Source organism: Dipodomys merriami, unplaced genomic scaffold (assembly GCF_024711535.1).
Source record: "Dipodomys merriami isolate MVZ:Mamm:240054 unplaced genomic scaffold, mDipMer1.0.p SCAF_434, whole genome shotgun sequence".
NCBI classification, from domain to species: Eukaryota; Metazoa; Chordata; class Mammalia; order Rodentia; family Heteromyidae; genus Dipodomys; species Dipodomys merriami.
The window spans coordinates 68,505-86,522 of record NW_027205982.1 but is presented as its reverse complement, the minus strand read 5'-3'; the positions used below and the strand labels follow the sequence as shown (position 1 = coordinate 86,522).

Sequence of the window (18,018 nt, the reverse complement as noted above, 5' to 3'; positions counted from 1 at the left end):
GCGCGCCGGCTGGGGTGCACAGCCAGGGAGAGGACCCCAGCTTGCCACGGCGGGCGGCTCTGTGGGTCAGCAGCACCTGCGGTCAGCCCCGGACTCTGGTGTCAGGGAGTTGGGGCCCCGTGGCTGGGGACGATGCGTCTAGTTCAGAGCATTGTCCCGAAGCTGTACGTGCTGGGCTCTGCATGGACAGGGAGCGCCCGGGGACAAAGGTCAGAAAATGGACATACACATACAGCGTTAGGCCAAGCGCATGAACAAGTTAGTACGAGCGCCCATGGAGAGTTGGGTTTTAGGAAGTGTCTCACAAAGGGCACTTTGAGAACGATGACTGGAACCGTGTGTGCTGTGCACCTTATTTTTCCATCTGTGACGGCGAAACGAGCACTAGAATATCACAAGCAAGCTGTTGGAGAGAAAGGTGATACTGTGCACCACAGCCCGGGAGGCACGGTTGCTAAGCTACTCGCGCGAGGCGCTGGCTCTGGGCTTAGGGGCCTGGGATCTAATTGTTGTTGTTAATGATGTATTTCATAGACCCAAGTCCCCGGAGTAGTCACCCTCGTGACTCTGACGATTTTGCCCAGGGTTCACACACACCGTTGAATTGCTTTAAAACAACAACAACAACAACAACAGTGCTGTGGATCTGAACCAGTGGAATGTTTTTATTTTGAGGTTCAGGGGGAGATTGGCAACCTTTTTTTTTTTTTTTTTTCCAGAGGGTTTAAAACCCAGTGGCTTTATTTCCAAAAGAACACTTCCAGTGTGCGTGTGTATACATACGTGTCATGGTGGCAGGTCATTTACTGGAAGTGGTTGGGAAGCAGTTGAGTCCGTGTGTGAGCGTGTCTCTGCGCCTCCCAGATGAGCGATCGGGATCCCGCGCCCCACGGGAGCCCACGGAAGACAGCACCGCAGTCCCCCTCTGTCCGCGCCCCTTCTTCTTGGGTGCCACGGAGCTCTAAGGGGACAGGCTGCTGTCTGCGCCCTTCCCACCGCTCCGGCCAGGGCAGGTTAGAAAACCGGCCTTTCACACGGGGTTCCTGGAACTTTCCGTGACCATCACACGGGAGTGACATCAGCCACCCCCCTTCCCCGTTTGTCGGACTCCCGGCTAGACTCAGATACCTTGATCATGTTCATTTTCTGAAACTGATCGTGTTAAATATATCATATGTATATTTGAAAAAGGGAACGTACTGTTTTCTGTAGCCAAGTAGGTCAGGTCAGAGCAGGCTGCCATGTCCGCCCAGTGGCTCCAGGCCACGCTGTCTTCTTCCCTGTCCTCGGTCAGTGTGCTCTCGCCTGGCCTGCCCCACATGCTGGGTGCTGGCCTACAGCCAGGCAAGGCGGCCAGGTTGGTTGGCCCAGCTAGGGCGCAGCTTCTGAGTCCTGGCGTTCTATCAACTCTCCTTTGGGGACGGCAGACACAGTCGTTTTGTCTGAGGATGTTTGCCATTGAGCGTTGATGTGAACGTACCTCTGTGGTAGAGGCTCAAGGACAGCAGCCACTCAAGGTCAGGACAACTGGACCCCTGTGGGGAAGGGACCTGGAGGTCCCTTTCTTCCAGCTTGCTCTAATCGTCAAGGTCCTGTAGCCACTGTATCCAGTGGCCAGGATTCTTCATAGCTGCCTTAAACTCCCCCATGCTGTGATCAGAACTCATGCTTTCCATCTTTCCCAGTGGTTACCACAAAGTAGTAATCACCTTATTTAGATTCTGCAACCATCACCGAGTCTCCTTTCCGGATGATCAGACTGTGCTTGGAGAAAAGGCAGATTTCTCACCCACAAGTACCTCTTCTCTGCCAGATGCTTTACGTAGCTGTGTGCCCTTGGGGATCCTCCTGGGACTGGCCCCAGCCCTGCCACGCCCACTCAGGGCTGAGCACCCTGGCCGTGGCGTCCCTGCCAGGCATGCGCATCCACGGTGCGTTGGCACCCTGTGGTCATCTCATCGCTGACCACTGCCCACCAGTCCAACCTGCGCAAGCCAAGAGGATGATCCATTTTTCTTTCCAAAGTGCCTGAACCAACTCATCATCTCCTCCCCCCCCCCCCCCCACCTCTCTGCCTCCTGCCCGGCTTTGTAATCTGGAGGATTTAAAACAATCCACATTTGAATATGATTTTGTTAGCGGCCAAATGATTTGGTAGCTCAGGCCCCCAACCTGAGCCTGGCGCAGGGCAGAGCTCAGTGGGCGGTCCCGGCCTGGCTGCATCCCCAGGGGTGATTCCCCGTGGTAGGAAGTCAGTGGTCCGCGCTTCTCAGAGTCGGCTGGCCGGCCTCTGCTCAGAGGAAAGGTGGCGAATACAGAGAGAGCTGGAAATTCTCCAAGAAACCCGAGTTCTTTGCAGGCCCTCCCCTCTCTGCAGCAGAGCCAGAACACAGAACACCCACAGTGTCCCCGAGAGAGCCCGTTCCCTTAGCCAGCCAGAGCAGGCCACTGGGCCTTGCTGGCTCCTGGAGCCAGAGGCCAGCTCTCCGGCGAGGCCTGGCTGAAAACAGACCCCAAAGATCCTGGAGGCAGCAGGCCCGCCCGGCCTCACCTATGCCCACTGTCTCCTCTGTGGTAGTCTGGGCAGGGGCCCCGAGCCCCGAGCCTCCTCCCCGGATGGGTGTGGGGGGCGCCTGGTTCAGCTCCAGGGATGTGCGTGGCCTCCAGTCACCTGACACTTAAGGAACAAATCACCAGAGACTGGAGATGAAGAACAGTGGGTCCTCTTCCCTTCTGGAGTCTTTTCTTGGCCACAGCTTGCCGGGGCAGCGGCTGTTCTAAAGGCTTCGGTCCAAGCAGCTTCTCTTCACCCCCCTCTTTTGAGAATGTAGATTTCTAAGATTCCTCGTGCTTGTTAAGGCTAGTGTGCTGCCCTTTGAGCCACAGCTCCATTTCCTCACTTCTGGCTTTTTTTGGAAGTGGAGATCAGAGCCTCACGGACTTTTTCCTGCCCAGGCTGGCTTTGAACCACGATCCTCAGATCTCAGCTTCCCGAGTCGCTCCCATAACAGGCGTGTACCACCAGCGCCTGGCTTCATTGCTCATAGTGTATTAGTCACCTCGTTTCGTTTTTCTTCTTAACAAAATGGCTGGCCCCCCAAATTCAGCAGTTTGGAACTCTGTTTCCAGGAGCCTCCTCTGGGGTGTGTGTGTGTGTGGGTGAGGGCTCCCCCCGGCTCCCCCCTGCAGGCCACAGCCTCCTGCAAGACCGCATCGTAGTCTGTCAGAGCAGCAGCCACTGGGGGCTGGCGAGGCTTTTCAGGTCGCTACCACGACCAGGAATTTGTCACCAGAGAACGCGTGGCTCTGTTCCAAGATGGCGTGCACATGCAGGTTTACCGCAGGAACCGGTTCCTAAAGAGAGGAGGGGGAGAGCCAGGGCCAGGACTTCAGTGCCCCTTGGACAGCAGAGTCCAGCACTCCCTTTAGTCAGGGGGTGGGGGGTGGACCCCAGTGTTGTCATGGCAGCAGAACGGGGCGGGGGAAGGGAGCAGCCAGCGGCTCTTCAGAAAGACCCAAGGTAGTGAGGTAGACACAGAATGCAAGGCACACGCCTGCCAGCCACCCATCGAGCCTCGGAGCAGCCTGACCAAGGACGGGAAAACTCTTTAAAGATGCGTTGTCTTGCCGGAGGACCGTTAGTTTGCCTCCTGGCTTTCGCCAGATCGTAGCAGACGGTTCCTGCTGCTCACCCGCCTCGGAGCAGCCTTGAAGACCCACGGCCCCTTGGAAGGCTTCCTGCCACTGCCCTGACGCCCCCTGCAGGCCAGCCGCCCCGCCCCGCCGTGCGCTCTGCTTCCCTCTGGCCCCCAGCTTGCAGGCTTCTCCCCCAGGCTCACCCACAGGTTCTGACTGCTCCGCCTAGCTTGCTTCCTTTCAGCGCCCGGCCGCACCGGAGTCTCCCGTGTGAAGTGGATTCCTGTCCGCGGCTCCCCCTGTGCCCAGGGCACTGTGAGTGCCCAGTGTCTTCGCCCGTGTCCAGGGCTCCTTCTCTGCGACCTGCCGGCTCTCCCGTTATTTCCCACCTCATGCTTTTCTTTTCAGCTGAACCTTATTCACAGTGAAATCAGTAATTTAGCCGGCTTTGAGGTGGAGGCCATAATCAATCCTACCAATGCTGACATTGACCTTAAAGATGACCTAGGTAATTGGGGACGGGGTTCGGCACCACCAGCTGTCAGAGGAAGCGTTATGGAACCCAGAATTTAGACTGTGCCTCCACCCAAGGCAAGTCCCCAAATCCACGACTGAGGTTTGAGTGTGCACCTTGCACGATTACTCCCTCAGAGCCACTTCCGGTGGAGATGGCCTGGCATTTCCCCGAGTCCAATTGGCTTCTTCCCCCCTTCTTCCCACATGACATCTGAATTCTCTTCCATAACAATCGCACTGACTGCTGGTTCCTCGGGAGGGGATTGTAAAACATGTGTTCTTTGTTTTCCTTTTCAAGCTGGGAAATTTCAGGTAACTACAAAATAATAGTTTCTCCATTTGAGCCTTGATGAGATCTGGCACACAGAGAGAAAAGCGAGGCGAGCTACATCCGTATGCCGATGAGCTGTCGTTCAGCCGCAGGCAGATTGGTGTGCTCCAGATTTACCACCTTACTGTCGCTTCTCAAACAGTGTGCGACCGTGTGCTCCCCACGCATTATTGGGGATGGGGCCATTAAACAGAGGGCACCGTCTCTTTCTGAGTGCGTGCCTACGGTGCCTCCCTGCAGAAGAACCACAGTCCGAGTGAAACACCCGTGCTCCACCATCTTTTCACCATGCCAGCCCATGGCACAATGAAGCTCCTGCCCTCCTGGTAGAGAGACCGGCCAGGAGACGTAGGCTGTGCCGATGCACACAGAGGTAGTGCTAGCCCCGGTACATCTCCCGTGCCTTTAGCCCCTGGCTTCGGCTGCCTCTCTCACCCGGCAGATGTTCTTGGCAGGGAGAGTTGCTTATCCCAGAGGCCCAGCCGGCCCCATACAAACTGGGCATCTCAGAAAGCCTGAGATGCAGGGGCTGAGACTGCTCTCACCCCCCCCCCCAAAATGCCCTGCTTGAAATTGTGCACACAGATACTTGCCTTAAAGTAAGACATCATAGGCAAGGATTCTGTCCTGAGTACCGTTCACATTAAAATACATACAAGTCAGAGGCAAGGCAGGCCCGGAAGCATTTCACCGGCCACCGGGGAGGCCACCTTCCACGTGTGTCTACACTATGTTCTTGGTTTTGAAGGGAGGCAAAAACAACGGATGCCCCAGGAACAGAAATCAGAGCCTGCAAGTTGACCGCGGCAGACTAAATGGAGAAACTCATTGTTTTGTTTGGCCTGATGGTCCACTTTTTTTTTTTTTTTTTTTTTTTAAAGCGGATGCCATGTTTTTGTAGTCTTCTCAGTGGGGTGCCAGTTTTATAGGTTTTTGCAAAGTGAAATGGGGCGTTTGTTTTCTTTCTTTTAACCTTTGAAAATGATCTCATGTGTATTTTTTTTTTGGACTTGTCATTCAAGTGTTTAATTTAAACATGTCACATTTGATATTCCTCCTCCTCCTCCTCCTCCTCCTCCTCCTGTCCTCACCCCCATCCACATGTGTGCGCACTGCGTGGACTGATTGCCCCTTGGGCTCGTATGTTGGAATCGACCAGGTAGGCCAGCCCTGCCATTGGGGCGTTAGTAAATGTGCCTGTGTGTGGGTCTCGGTCCAACACAGTTGATGTACATTTGTTTACCCATTATAGTTGCAAGTTGTACAGGCTGACATTGCCTCGATCGACAGTGATGCTGTCGTTCACCCGACAAACAATGACTTCTACATCGGTGGTGAAGTAGGTAATGCCCAGCCGGGTGCTGCCGCGTGTGTGTGTGCATGGGCAGTCGGCCGCCGCAGACAGCTTGATCCTCTTAGCTATGCAGGGCTGCATTCATTTCACACTTCCAGCTGTCCTGACCCCCAAGACCCCCCCTGACCCCCGGGGTTGTGAACTGGAGAAGGCACGGCTGAGCTGTCAGCCAGGGACAGCCACAGCTGGCCAGCGAGCGCTTCTAGTTTGGAAGCGGGCCGGGCACTACCGTTTCTTCCCCTGATCAACGAGGTGCAGTTTTGCTGGAGACTGGGCTCTGGGTTCCAGAGGTGGCGGCTGCAGGAGAAGGAGGGCAGACAGCTGAGCAGCCCTCTTAGACGGCCCCCGTGTCCTCTAAAGGGCAGACACACATGCACAACCACCCGCGCACCGGGTCCTGCCTTCTGAGTCAGGAGCGTAGCATGCATGTACCATGGCCCCAGCCCGAGCGCCACGGGAGCTGCAGGAAAACCGCCTGGTTTTGATGAAATGCCCTCAGGCAGCTCTTGAGAATCTGTCCTAGGACCCAGAGGGCCCCTGCCCGTGTGCTGGCCGCCGGCACTCCATGGTGGGTCTCCCAGCACGTGCCCACGAATGCGCGGCGCCCTGCCCTCCTGGTGCACGGGAGGCTTACGTAGGAAATGGCAGGCTAGCTCCGCATCCACAGGCCGTAGGGCCCGGGCAGGCGACTAAATTCTCCATGGCCTTGTTTCCTCCATCTGGTAATAGCGAGAATCCCATGAAATGCCTGGCGCCTGGCTGACCGTGCATGACTGGTGCTCGCGGTACGGTCTTGCTCTGGCGTGCACATACAGTCTGACGTGTACCTGTGCTGAGCCCGAGAGCAGCGGTCCATGCGGACTCAAACACAGCAGATGGCGCCATTTCTAATAAGCTGCAAGTCCGCTCATTTCGGAGCAGGAGGAGATGAGGACTTTTCCTGAGTTGCAGCCTGGCTGGCCGTCCGTAGCGTGGCCCTGTAGACGGCCCAGCTCGCCTGCGTCCCCAGCAGAGGCTGCTGGTCCCAGCCTGCCCTGGATTTGCAGTGGGGGCTAATGACTCTCCTGAGCACGCTGGAGTTTGGATGTGGATGGAAAGACAAACTAGATGGAAAGTTGGGATTCGCCAAGTCCGCTGAGCCAAAATGAAATCAGGCTGTAGGCGGTTAAAATAAAGCTTCCCCCCCCCCCCCACAAGACTTGAGAGGAGTTTAAGAGGTCCCCAGAGAAGCCGCTTAAGAGAAATACGCTTCCTCCCATAACCCCAGGAAAAGTTGACGGGAGGGAAGCACTTACTTGCAGAAAGATAAATAAACGCACAGCGAAGGGCCCTGTCCCCCTTGTAGCTGGGTGTGATCTAGGCCTGGCCCATGGTCCTGGCTCACACCATCGGGCGGCACGTAAGTGGTGACGTTCCCCGGGGCAGAAGGAGCCACGCAGGCCCAAGGAGCGCAGAAAGTGGGCCAGCCTGCCAGGGGGAGACGTGGAGGCTTTGAAAGGCCCCCCCAACCCCGGTTGGAGAGGGACAGGCAGAGCCAGCTGATTCCCCTCCTCCTCCTCCCACCCCCCAGACGAGCCAGCCCTTTCTGAGCCTGTCTGGTCTTGGGGTAGGTAGCGACGATGCTGCTGCTTCTCCCCTGACACGCGTGTAGGGCAGTGCCACCCGGTCACAGCCATGGCCACCTCAGCTGCAGGGAAGATCTTGCCAGGCCAGAACCCAGCCTTCCAAAGCCCACCTCCGCTTTCTCCGCCCGGCGAGCCGGCCCAAACCAGTCCCCACCCCGCCTGCCTCGTAAGAGCCCAGACGGAGGCTACTCCAGACGCATGCCTGGTCTCAATTGGTTCCAGCCCCCACTTTGCTGTGCGAGAGGGGCAAAGAGAAAGCCAGGAAGTGCCGGCTCCCCTTCTCACGTTTGGTGTGGAATTCCTGAGTCCGAGACCGCTGGAAGAAGGAATTCGAGTGCAGGAATGCTTAGCCCCAGTGATTAACTTCTACCCATCCGAAGTTCTTTCTAACAGTGAAATAGACCACAGGCTTAGCCTGACATTTGTCCAAGCCTAAATTTTCGCTTAGGCCGTTTTGAACACTGATACTTCTGCCTGCTTTCTAAGCATGAAATAATATTGGAGAGTAACACATGTGTATGCTTGGGGGCGTATCAGCCAATTGCTTTACGATTAACCCTGAAGTTAAGCCTAAAAAGCAAGAGCCTTACTTTGAGCGTTGACAACACAGTTGAAAACGGGCCTGTTTCTTGTTAAAAAGTACACGTGTGTCTACATGAACATGTGCATATACATATGTGTGTGTAGGAGTCCAGTCCTGACTGGGTCGATTGCCTGTGAACTAGGGTTTAATTTTTTTTTTAAGTTTGAGAAATGCATCCAGTGGACTTTTAACTTGCAATTTCACTTCTAATTAAAGCAGCATTTAATTATAAGTAAATGATTTTAAAGTAAACACTCTTCCTAAGATAACACCTTTAATGATAAAGCAGCCCATTTTCTTAGGAGATGTTCGATGACATACAAGGGACTTGGCGGTCTTCACCAGGGGCCTTGCTGTGCTGGTTTTCCAAATTTCCCAGCTCTGCACAGAGCGTAGCCGGGACAGAGAGCGAGGACCCGAGCGTTCCAGCCGACAGCTGGCCCGTTGTCTTAGCCCGCCACGCTTGAGGATGGGCTGATGGGGAGGCAGCAGATTTGGGCTCGCGCCCCTTTTGTTCAGCTGCACGGATGCTCCCCGGGACCCTGTACTGGGGTCTCCCGCCTGGGCTGGACGGGTCTACTTCCCGGCGGGGCAAGCTGGGCTTCAGGCCCTCATGCACTTAAAACATTCAGCCCGCACCTGTGATGCTGTTACACCAACCACACAGCAGCGGCCCAGTGACCTTCCGTGACACCTGCCTTACAAGGCTCATGTGGCCGCCCAGGGCGCTGAAGGCCTGAGTTGAGGAAGACAGACACAGGGTCCCCCAAGAGTCCAGAGTTCGAATTATCTCTGCAAGTCCAGCCTCTGCCCTGGCTGAGAGCTCCCTGTGTGGGTTCAAGTATTCTCGTGCAGCCCCAGACCCCCACAGCAGGGCGGCGCCTGGCTCAGCCCCGACCCTCAGGCCCTGATGCTGTCTTAATTTGTGACCGGGACCAACCGATGGGCTCTTCCTTCCAGATGCTTCCCTGGGTTAGTTCACCTCCGCAGAACAAGCAGGCAGGTTTTACTAAGATAATTAAGACCAAATTTGCATCCCAGTCCAACTTGACCAGTCCGTACCAGAATTATGCCAGGCACGCTTTGAATTTTCCAAGACAAACGGTGAATCTTAAGGGGAGTATTTTGTCCTCTTGTGAGGGAAAAGTACTTTAAAATGTGCAACATGGAAGAATCAGAGCTTAAGGAAGACAGACCCCCATGCTGGCCAGCTCCCTTCGATGGTTGCTTGCCAGACCCACACTCGAGGCCTCCCAGCTTCTTACGGGCCCTGGGAATCTCGTGAGGCACTTGGCTTTCGTCCCCGTGCAGGACGACTTAGCGAGAGCACCCTCCCTCCAGAGAGTGCTCATTGCACAGTGCTCCCAGCCTCCGCTGGTGGCTTGGCTTTTAGAAATCCGGCCCCAAGCAACGAGACACCCTTCTTTTACACAGCACACGTTCATCCTTAAGCTCTGCTTCTGCTGTTCCCCTCCCCTGTCCCCCGGGATGGTTCTGAATCATTAGTGTAATGAAGAAAAAAACTGTCTGAGGTCATTGTTCCTTTACTTGTATTCACACACGACGCCAGGGCTGCGAAGCAGGAACTAAGCTGGTTCCGTGGGACGAAGAGGAAGGCGGGTCTCCTGCCCCGGGAGGGGGGGGGGGGCGGGGAAGGACGCAAGGTGCGCAGCCTCCTTGATTTGGGGCTTCTCCCCAGAACCAGAGAAGGAAAACCAGGGTGGATGGGTGTTAGCCATGGCAGCCAGTGCCAGCTGGTTTCTCAAGCCTCTGAAACGTGTGTGTGTGGGGGGGGGGGCAAGCAGGTGTGTTTGCACCTCCGACATCCCCCCCCCACACCCTACGCTCACACTCGGCCCCCAGATTGCTGCAGAAGCAATCCCCGGCTCCGCTTCACCCCGCCCAGCCAAGGCGTTAGTTCCTGCTGGCAGCTCTGTGGGAGTTTAGCTGATCAGACCATTGAAAGTTTGTAATCACCTGACATGCTCCGTGTCTGCCTGTGCCACAGACACGGGTGGCCTCTGACCGCCCTGCCCTGTCCTTGTCTAGGGAACACGCTGGAGAAGAAGGGCGGCAAGGAGTTTGTGGAGGCTGTTCTGGAACTCCGGAAAAAGAACGGGCCCCTAGAAGTAGCTGGAGGTGAGTTGGGGTGCGCAGACCTGGGGAGGCAGCCTTGGACACCCCCCCTCCACCCCCCCCCCAGAAGGCCCGGGCACAGGGACGTCCCCAGAGCGTGGGCCTGCCGCTGAAGAGTTCATCTCTCATTATCATTCAGAGGGAGGGGCTCCTGGATGTTGGCCCTCTGCTTTTCATGGAAAACACGTACACCCACATTGCTCACCTGCCACTCACACCCACACCTCTCCTTCCCGGATAGGGAAGAAAAGGACTGGGAACCTGCTTGGGGGAGGAGCTTCACGGTGCTCAGCAGACTGGCAGGCCCGAGTCCTGAGGTTAGGTGGAGAGCAGGATACAGAAGACAGAGGGCTTCCCGCCTCCTCAAAGGGAGAGCTGCACCCCAATGCCTATTCTGTTCAACCCTGCTCGGTTTCAGAGTACATCCTAGCCACACACCGGTGGCTCAGGCCTGTCATCCTAGCTACCCAGGAGGCTGAGATCTGAGGATTGAGGTTTGAAGCCAGCCAGGCAGGAAAAGTCTATGAGACTCTGATCTCCAATGAGCCACCCCAAAAGCTGGAAGTGGCGCTGTGGCACAAGTGGTAGAGCGCTAGCCTTGAGCAAAAGCTCGGGGACAGTGCCCAGGCCCCCATCTCAAGCCCCAGGACCTGCGCAAAAAGTGAACCTTGACTAACTGTCAGTAATTACTAGGCAGCGTCCACACAGGCCTTTCCCCAGTGGGACCACCGTACCTTACCTCCCCCCACCCTGGACCAGTCTTGGGGCCCAGTAGGAATCAAGGTTGGCCTTCCCCAGGCCGCCCCGAGCTCTGTGACTTCTGTTTGGCCTGAGGGTCACCTGGCAGAGCGCTAGTTATAAAGCCGCCCAAGCCCTCCAGCAAGTGGGGAGGGCACATGCACCCTGCTGGCACCTGGCTAGGACCCTGGCACACGACACAGTGGGCACAAGGCAGCCTGGAGCCCAGGCCCTGCCCTTACGACTTAGCCTGGAGCCCAGGCCCTGCCCTTACGACTTAGCCTGGTGCCCAGGCCCGACTTAGCCTGGTGCAAAACACTTTGGCTTACTTTAATGATGCATTTGTTCTTGATCCTAAGAGCTGTTTTAGAACATATATGTAAGTACTAGGGTTTGAACTCAAGGGCTATGTTTGCTTGGCAGTTACCCAGACGACTTGATTCATGCCCCTAGACCCTTTTGCTTTTCGTTTGTCTTTAGAACGTGGCCTTGTGCCTTGCGTATGTGTGTATAATACACACACATATATATAATACATATACATGTTGCATTGTACTCTTCTTTTTTTAATCATACATCAGTAGCACAAGGGGTTTTGTTGGGGTCACCTGCTTTTTGTCTGGGCCAGCCATGGACCGACGTCTTCCTGGCTCTGCTCCCCATGTAGCTGGGTGACAGCTATGGCCACCACGCCCAGTTGCTTAGTTCTGAGACTGGGTCTCTGCTACCTCAGGCCAGGCTCAAGTGAGCCCACTTTTTGGGCCTTTCTTTGTCCGTGTATAGTAACCACGCTTCACAGACTGCAGGTCTTGGTCAGTTATTGTCATGTTATCCATGCTGCCAGGAGTCTGTGCCCTGCACCTCTGGTTATGGAGGGGTCACCGTGGGGCGGAGGTGTTTATGCCTGGCCTGGCTCAGAACCACCACCTTTGCAGAATGTCTTGGAGACAGGCCCTGCAAGAGCTCGGGGAGATAGGCAGGCTTGTTACAGGAGAGCAAGGCTAGCCTGAGGCATGACGGGGAGGGACAGGTGTGGAGATGATGATCAAGAATCAGGCTCCTCCTTGGGCTGGGAAGGTGGCTCCGTGGTAGAGTGCGTGCCTCGCATGCATGAAGCCCAGGGTTTGATTCCTCAGTACCACATACACAGAAAAAGCCAAAGTGGCACTGTGGCTCAAGTGGTAGAGCGCTAGGCTTGAGTAAAAGAAGCTCAGGGACAGCTCCCAGGCCCTGAGTTCAAGCCCCAGGACTGGCCAAAAAAAATAATAGACTCCATCTCTGCTACCGGCAGAGGCTGGAGACGTAGGGAGAGCCAGCAGGCAGGTGGCGGTGGGGCTCAGGGCTCCTGGGATGTATCGCGCCCCTAGATCCATTTTTGTCAGGAGAGGTGATGTGCATCACAGCTAGGGGCACCCAAGTGACACTCCAGTTAGAGGTGGAGGCCCTGCCTTTGGGGAGAGAGGGCTCCCCAGAATTGGCCAGCACTCCTGGTAAACACACATCCACACCTGGCTGTCCCCCAGGGAGTGGTGACGCTGGTCAGGGCCGCCAGGTCCCCTCGGGCATGGCCTGGCTTTGGCTTCCCGTGACGGGCTTCCATCTTGTCTGCTCCAGCTGCCATGAGTGCCGGCCACGGCCTGCCCGCCAAGTTTGTGATCCACTGCAACAGCCCGGTGTGGGGCGCAGACAAGTGCGAAGAACTCCTGGAGAAGACAGTGAAGAACTGCTTGGCCCTGGCCGACGACAAGAAGCTCAAGTCCATCGCCTTTCCATCCATCGGCAGCGGCAGGTAGGGCTCGCGTGGTCCACGGCCCACGTTGGCCATGGGGCCGGTGCGCCCCGGCCGGGGAGGGCTGATGAGGACCGGTGTCAGGAGAGGACGAGCTGCAGGCTGCAGGCCACGCAAAACCAGCTGCAGCAGCAAGTGTCGCACGGAGGGGGACGGCAGACCCGTCCCACGGGGGGACAGCTCTGAAGGGCAGGGAATGGGAGCACACAGGGCCATCCCAGAGCAAGCCCGGGAGCGTGTGACGGCTGTCCTGAGACCGCAGCGAGGCCCTGGGCCGCATACCTCGTCCTCTCCATCTCCCGCCCAGGGCTGTGGGTGATCTCGTGACCCACAGGTGAGCCCTGACCCGCAGGAGCTGTGAGGGTCCGGGTGGAAATGGCATGAACTAGACAGGACCGGAACTGACTCACCAAGGTGTTCAGAACAGTACACTCGCTCCTCACACCCCCACCCCTGAGCGCTTTCTCTGGAGCAGGGGTCCCTCAACAGCTGCGCATGCGCCCCCAGATGCCACCGGGTGGCCTGGGGTCCGTGCCACTGACAGACGGCATGTAAGTAAGCGTAGGCTCGGGGGGGACGCTGGTGCGGCCGTTCACTCCCCCGCCACATCCTGGGCTGCACCGAGGGCAGCGCGGCTCCACTGGGGAGCCCGCCACCCTGGGACACGTCTTCACCGCAGGCAGTGTGGGTCGGGACTGTCTGGCTCCTCACCATCAAGGTGGCAGGGCTGAGGGACAGTAGCGTGGTACCCCACGCTGACCTCGCCATCCACGGACCCACAGTGAGACACTCCAGCTCCCCAGCCCCTCCAGCAAGGGGCGCAGGGGCTGGGCCTCCTCTCTCTGGTTCTGCAGTTCTGTGAGCGAGGTCCCCAAGGCTCTGCTCTGCTCTGCTTTGGCGGCTCTGGCCTGGGACCTCTCGATCGAAGGACCTTTAACAAGTACAGCAGGCAGAGACACAGCGGAGGATAAGCAAACGTGTCTGCTCCCCACTCTCGGCCCTGCACCCCAAAGCCTGCAGCACCCGGGGAGCGGGGATGGACGCCTGAGCACCTGCTGTTCCTACTGTGCTCGTTCACTCCAGTGGAGACAGCTCTGAGAAGAGGAGCTGTGTCCTGCACAAGGCTCCCCTGGGCTGGGCCGTGGGGAGCAGGTGCCAGGGCTGGTGGAGCAAGCGGTGCGCCAGTCCCCCTCCTGTGTGCCCAGCACTGTGGTATTTAAGAAGCAAACTCAGCCTCTCTGTTCCTGGCCTCTCCCAGAGGGCTCTGAGGCTCCGTTAATTATTAATTAGTGCCTCGAATGCACTTTGATCTGCTTGGATGAAAGGCGCTTCCGAAGAGCGGGGCAGTGGTAGCCTTTATTGGAGGTCATAATTTCACGCTCTTTCATACGGCTATTGGGAAATTTTTTTTAATTGAAGCCTAAAAGTAATTCCCATTAAAAAAAAAAAAAAGAGCATCTGTTATTACACACTTATTTATATTTTTCATGGAGCAAAAAGTTTATTTTTGAAACTAATCAATCGAAAGCTTTTTTAAGAGGGCCGAACGCCAAAGGCAGCACATGTGCGGGGCTCCGCGGCCACATCTGCCCGGCAGACCGCCCGCCCTGCAGCTGCGCGCACAGCTGTGCGGCGCCCTCTCCTAGGCAGGAGAATGGGGCTGCTCCAGAGCCGCCAGTAAACCACAGGCTGGGAGGGGGCCGAGAGCGGCTTGTTCGCGGCATCTCGCGTCCCTGGTGTACAGTCCACACAAACGTGGTGACAGGCTGCGGCCGCTGTCCCTGGCCCGGGCAGCCTCAGCCCTGGCGGGGGCGTGGGGCCCCCGCTGTGCAGCCTGGCCTGGCTCTGGCCTGGCTCTGGTTAGCATTAGGGGCAGCACGGCAGGAACGGCTCATTTGGGGGAGAATCTTTGATTAAACTTCCCGTGGATTTATGAGCATGAAATGCAAGCCGCTCCGCTGGGTTGCAAGCTACCATTCGGGGGTGCTCACCCGCACCTTCCCAGCCACCCTGAGAAGCCAGCGCTCGGCAGACATTCAGAGACGAAGACGCGAAGCCCGGAAGGGTTAATGGCACGCCCAAGGTCGCACGGCATCTGCTGGGCAGAGCCAGACTCGAACCTGCGGCCCTGTGCTCCCAGCCTACGCGGTCAGGCCCCAGGATGGCCTCCTCAGCACGCCCACCCCACCTGCAGAGAAGAGGGTGCACAAAGCCAGCCAGTTACTCTCCGTCGGGAGGCGCGGGGCCGGTCAGGCGCCGAGGAGGACGCCCGTCACCCTCCGCAGGTGTCCGCCTCCTGGGCACCATTGCTTTGGGCTCTGGATCCTCGTGGTCTGGCCACTCAGAGGCCCTGGCAGAAGCGTCCACGCGCAAGGTGACAGCCACATCCCTCAGCTCCACCCGACCCCCCCCCACACAGTGCACCCCTTTCCTGCCGCCCGTCCCTCCGGCCCCGGCTCCCTCCCCGGCCTGTGCCTGCAGAGTTGGAGGTGCAGCCCTGGTGAACCCAGATCTCTGCGCACCACGCGGGGTCAAGTGTCTTCGTGGGCCGTCAACATCACGGAGCAAGCCGAGTGTGGAGGGCTTCCGACAGCGCGTGTATTCTTGCAGGAGCCCATGGGAGCCCAGAGGGCACACCAGGCGGTCGGGGTCCCGGCGCAGTGTGTGGGGGCGCCCCTGCTCCACCTGGCCTACGGCCAAAGACCCTGCTCCGGGCCTGGGCCTGTCCCCTGCGCACGGACACAGGCTCACGCGCTCACGTGGGGCTCCCGTGTGGTGCAGGAAGTGCGCAGCTGAGGCATTCTGCTGGGCCAGCCGTGTCCCCCGGGCAGCTGGGACTGGCCTGCCCGGGCCATCTTCGCTGGGCGTGCAGAGCCGGCGGCACCTCAGCCGTGCCGGGGAGCCCCGCCCGGAAACCCCGGGAAAGCGGTCGCTGGGCCATTCTTTCCTGGCAGCCTCTGAGGTCTGGAGTGGCCTCATCCCTCTGCCGGGTGGCATCCTAGGATAGAAACCACTTTGTCAACAAGAGCTTTTTCCGGATGCAAACCCAGATTCACGTCCATCCAGCAGCGGGCGGAGCACCAAGGCCGGCGCTGTGCAGGCAAGAGCCGCCGCTCCCTGCCAGCCGCTGTCCCTCTGAGCGTTTATGCTCCACTTCCGGCTTTTTGCTGGTTCACTGGAGATAAGAGGCTCATGGATTTTCCTGCCCAGACCTGGCTTTGAACCAAGATCCTCAGATCTCAGCTTCCTGAATAGTGAGGATGACAGGTGGGAGCCACCAGCACCTGGCTAGTGGCCGGCTCTGTGGTGCGGGGGTCTCAGGAAGAACACTCACCCCTCGGGACGCAACTTGCTCTTCTCCAGAGCCAGAGGGACAGATGAGGCCTAGAGGGCGAATGCCGTGCTCACGCACGCAGACGTTTCTGATGCCACTGTCGTGGAAGCCATGTTTGTTCCAAAGCGAGGGGCGCTGTCCCGGGCGGCACGGGGTGGGTGAGCCCCTGGGCGCACAGCAGGGCCAGGTGTGCTGTGAGGGACGTCCCCTGGCCCTGGGCCGGCCTCCCTGCCTGGCGGGAGGGAGGAGGGGACCCCACACGCTCGGGAAGGGGCACAGGCACAAGCAGACTGGCAGCTTCCGTCTGCCACGAACGAGGAAGCGTCCAGCCGCTGCCCTGGCCGCCGTGGATTGGGAAGAGGGGCGATCGGGGCTACCACCCCATGCCACCCTCTAAAAATGGTCGCACGTGGAGCCCTAAGTAGATTCCAGAACAATCGGCGTGGAGATTTTGCTGACATCCCCGAGATGGAGAGGCCACTTGGCCCCCGAGTTCTTCCCTGCACCACAGGGGCGTCCTGGTCTGCCGTGGCGGGGAGGGGGGTCCTGAGGGCCTCTGTGCCAGTTTTGGGGGGAGGCGAGTGCCTGTCCCCCAGCTCTCCTCGGGGACACGCGCGGGCTTCCAGGCCACGCCGGGCAGGGCTGGTGAGGAAGAGCAGCGTGGAGCTCCCGCTGCCCTGCCCGGGACCGTGCCCCGGTTCCCCTCCCCAAGCCCCGTGTACTTCCTTGGGGGGCGATGGGCGGGGGGGGGCTGGCCGCGTGCTCCCCTGCCCGACAGCGCATGCCCGGCTCCACGCGGCCACCAGCCCGCAAAGCATGCGGCGTTTCCCCCAGCCCGAGGCCGGGGGTCCCGGCTCCCCCGGGAGGTGCCCCGCGGGCGGGACGGGTCCCCACCACCGTGTCCTCCCTTGCAGGAACGGATTCCCGAAGCAGACGGCTGCCCAGCTCATCCTGAAGGCCATCTCCAGCTACTTCGTGGCCACCATGTCCTCCTCCATCAAAACCGTGTACTTCGTGCTCTTCGACAGCGAGAGCATAGGCATCTACGTGCAGGAGATGGCCAAGCTGGATGCCAACTAGCCGGAGCCGCCCCCCGAGCCCTGGCCAGGGGAGAAGAGCCGCCCCCCGCCCCCCGCTTCGGTGGGGCCCAGGGGGTGGGGTCCCCTTCCCTTTTCAGTTTTGCTCATCTAGGAAAATTAAGGTTTTGGTTTCCAGTTTTACTTGTTTTCGCCCCTCTGAAATGTTTTTACGTTAGCACTGATAGTTGGCATTGCTGTTGTGAGCACCGTGCGGACCGTGTCTGACTTTAGCGTGACCTAGGAGGTTCTTCTAGTTTGGTTTTTAATGAGCCCTGATTGGCGCAGAGCAGCGCGGGGGGCGGGCCCCGGCAGCCCCCCCTCCACGCCGAAGCCCTCCCCCTCGGCGACATGTTGTTGTGCTTCCGCACACCCGTGGCGTTCTTTTTTTTACCTAGGTTGTTGTTGTTTTTTTTTTTCCCTCCCCCCCACCCCAGAAACAAAAATCATGAAGTTTGCAACAGACCTGATTTCCTGTTTACTTTTTTGTCTTAATGATTTGAAAAAATGGGGAAAAAAAAGTTTTTAATGGCACAACAAACACGTGTTGTCCTTCCTTATATTTGCAATCTGGAATTTGTGTGAACTGGTTTAGTAAAATGTCAAAACTGTTGTTAACGACTGGCATGTGTTGAGTGTGTGCCCCCGAGTCCGTTTGTCCTCCGTGGCGGGGGGGGGGGGCGGTAGGCAGCCCATTCCCACGGTGGCAGCTGCACCCGGGGTGGGGACCCTCACCTCACAGTGCAGCCCGAGGCTGGGCTGGGAAGGGTGGCAGGCACCCCATGCCCGGCGTGGGCCGTGTGGGCCGGGGATCCCACAGGACAGGGTCCACGGGGGAGGGCCCCCCCAGGAGTTCCTAAGCAAGCCGCCCTCAGCAAGGTCCTCGGTCTGTGCCACCGG

General features: G+C 58.1%; 1 protein-coding gene across 7 annotated transcripts in view; it reads left to right on the top strand.

Annotated features, from left to right (window-relative positions):
• The window catches only part of LOC138807791 (core histone macro-H2A.1), a 50,192-nt gene extending 32,456 nt beyond the window's left edge, over nucleotides 1-17,736 (top strand). For 4 of the 7 annotated variants that reach the window (XM_069993553.1, XM_069993555.1, XM_069993556.1 and 1 more), the window contains 4 exons: nucleotides 5,736-5,826; nucleotides 10,095-10,184; nucleotides 12,534-12,708; nucleotides 16,957-17,736. In XM_069993553.1, the coding sequence (XP_069849654.1) occupies nucleotides 5,736-5,826; nucleotides 10,095-10,184; nucleotides 12,534-12,708; nucleotides 16,957-17,122 (522 nt within the window). In that variant the 3' untranslated portion in view covers nucleotides 17,123-17,736. Of the gene's footprint in view, nucleotides 1-4,044; nucleotides 4,145-5,735; nucleotides 5,827-10,094; nucleotides 10,185-12,533; nucleotides 12,709-16,956 lie in introns of all 7 variants that reach the window. The other 3 variants (XM_069993550.1, XM_069993551.1, XM_069993552.1) reach the window with 1 other exon arrangement.
• The last annotated feature ends 282 nt before the right edge of the window (nucleotides 17,737-18,018 follow it).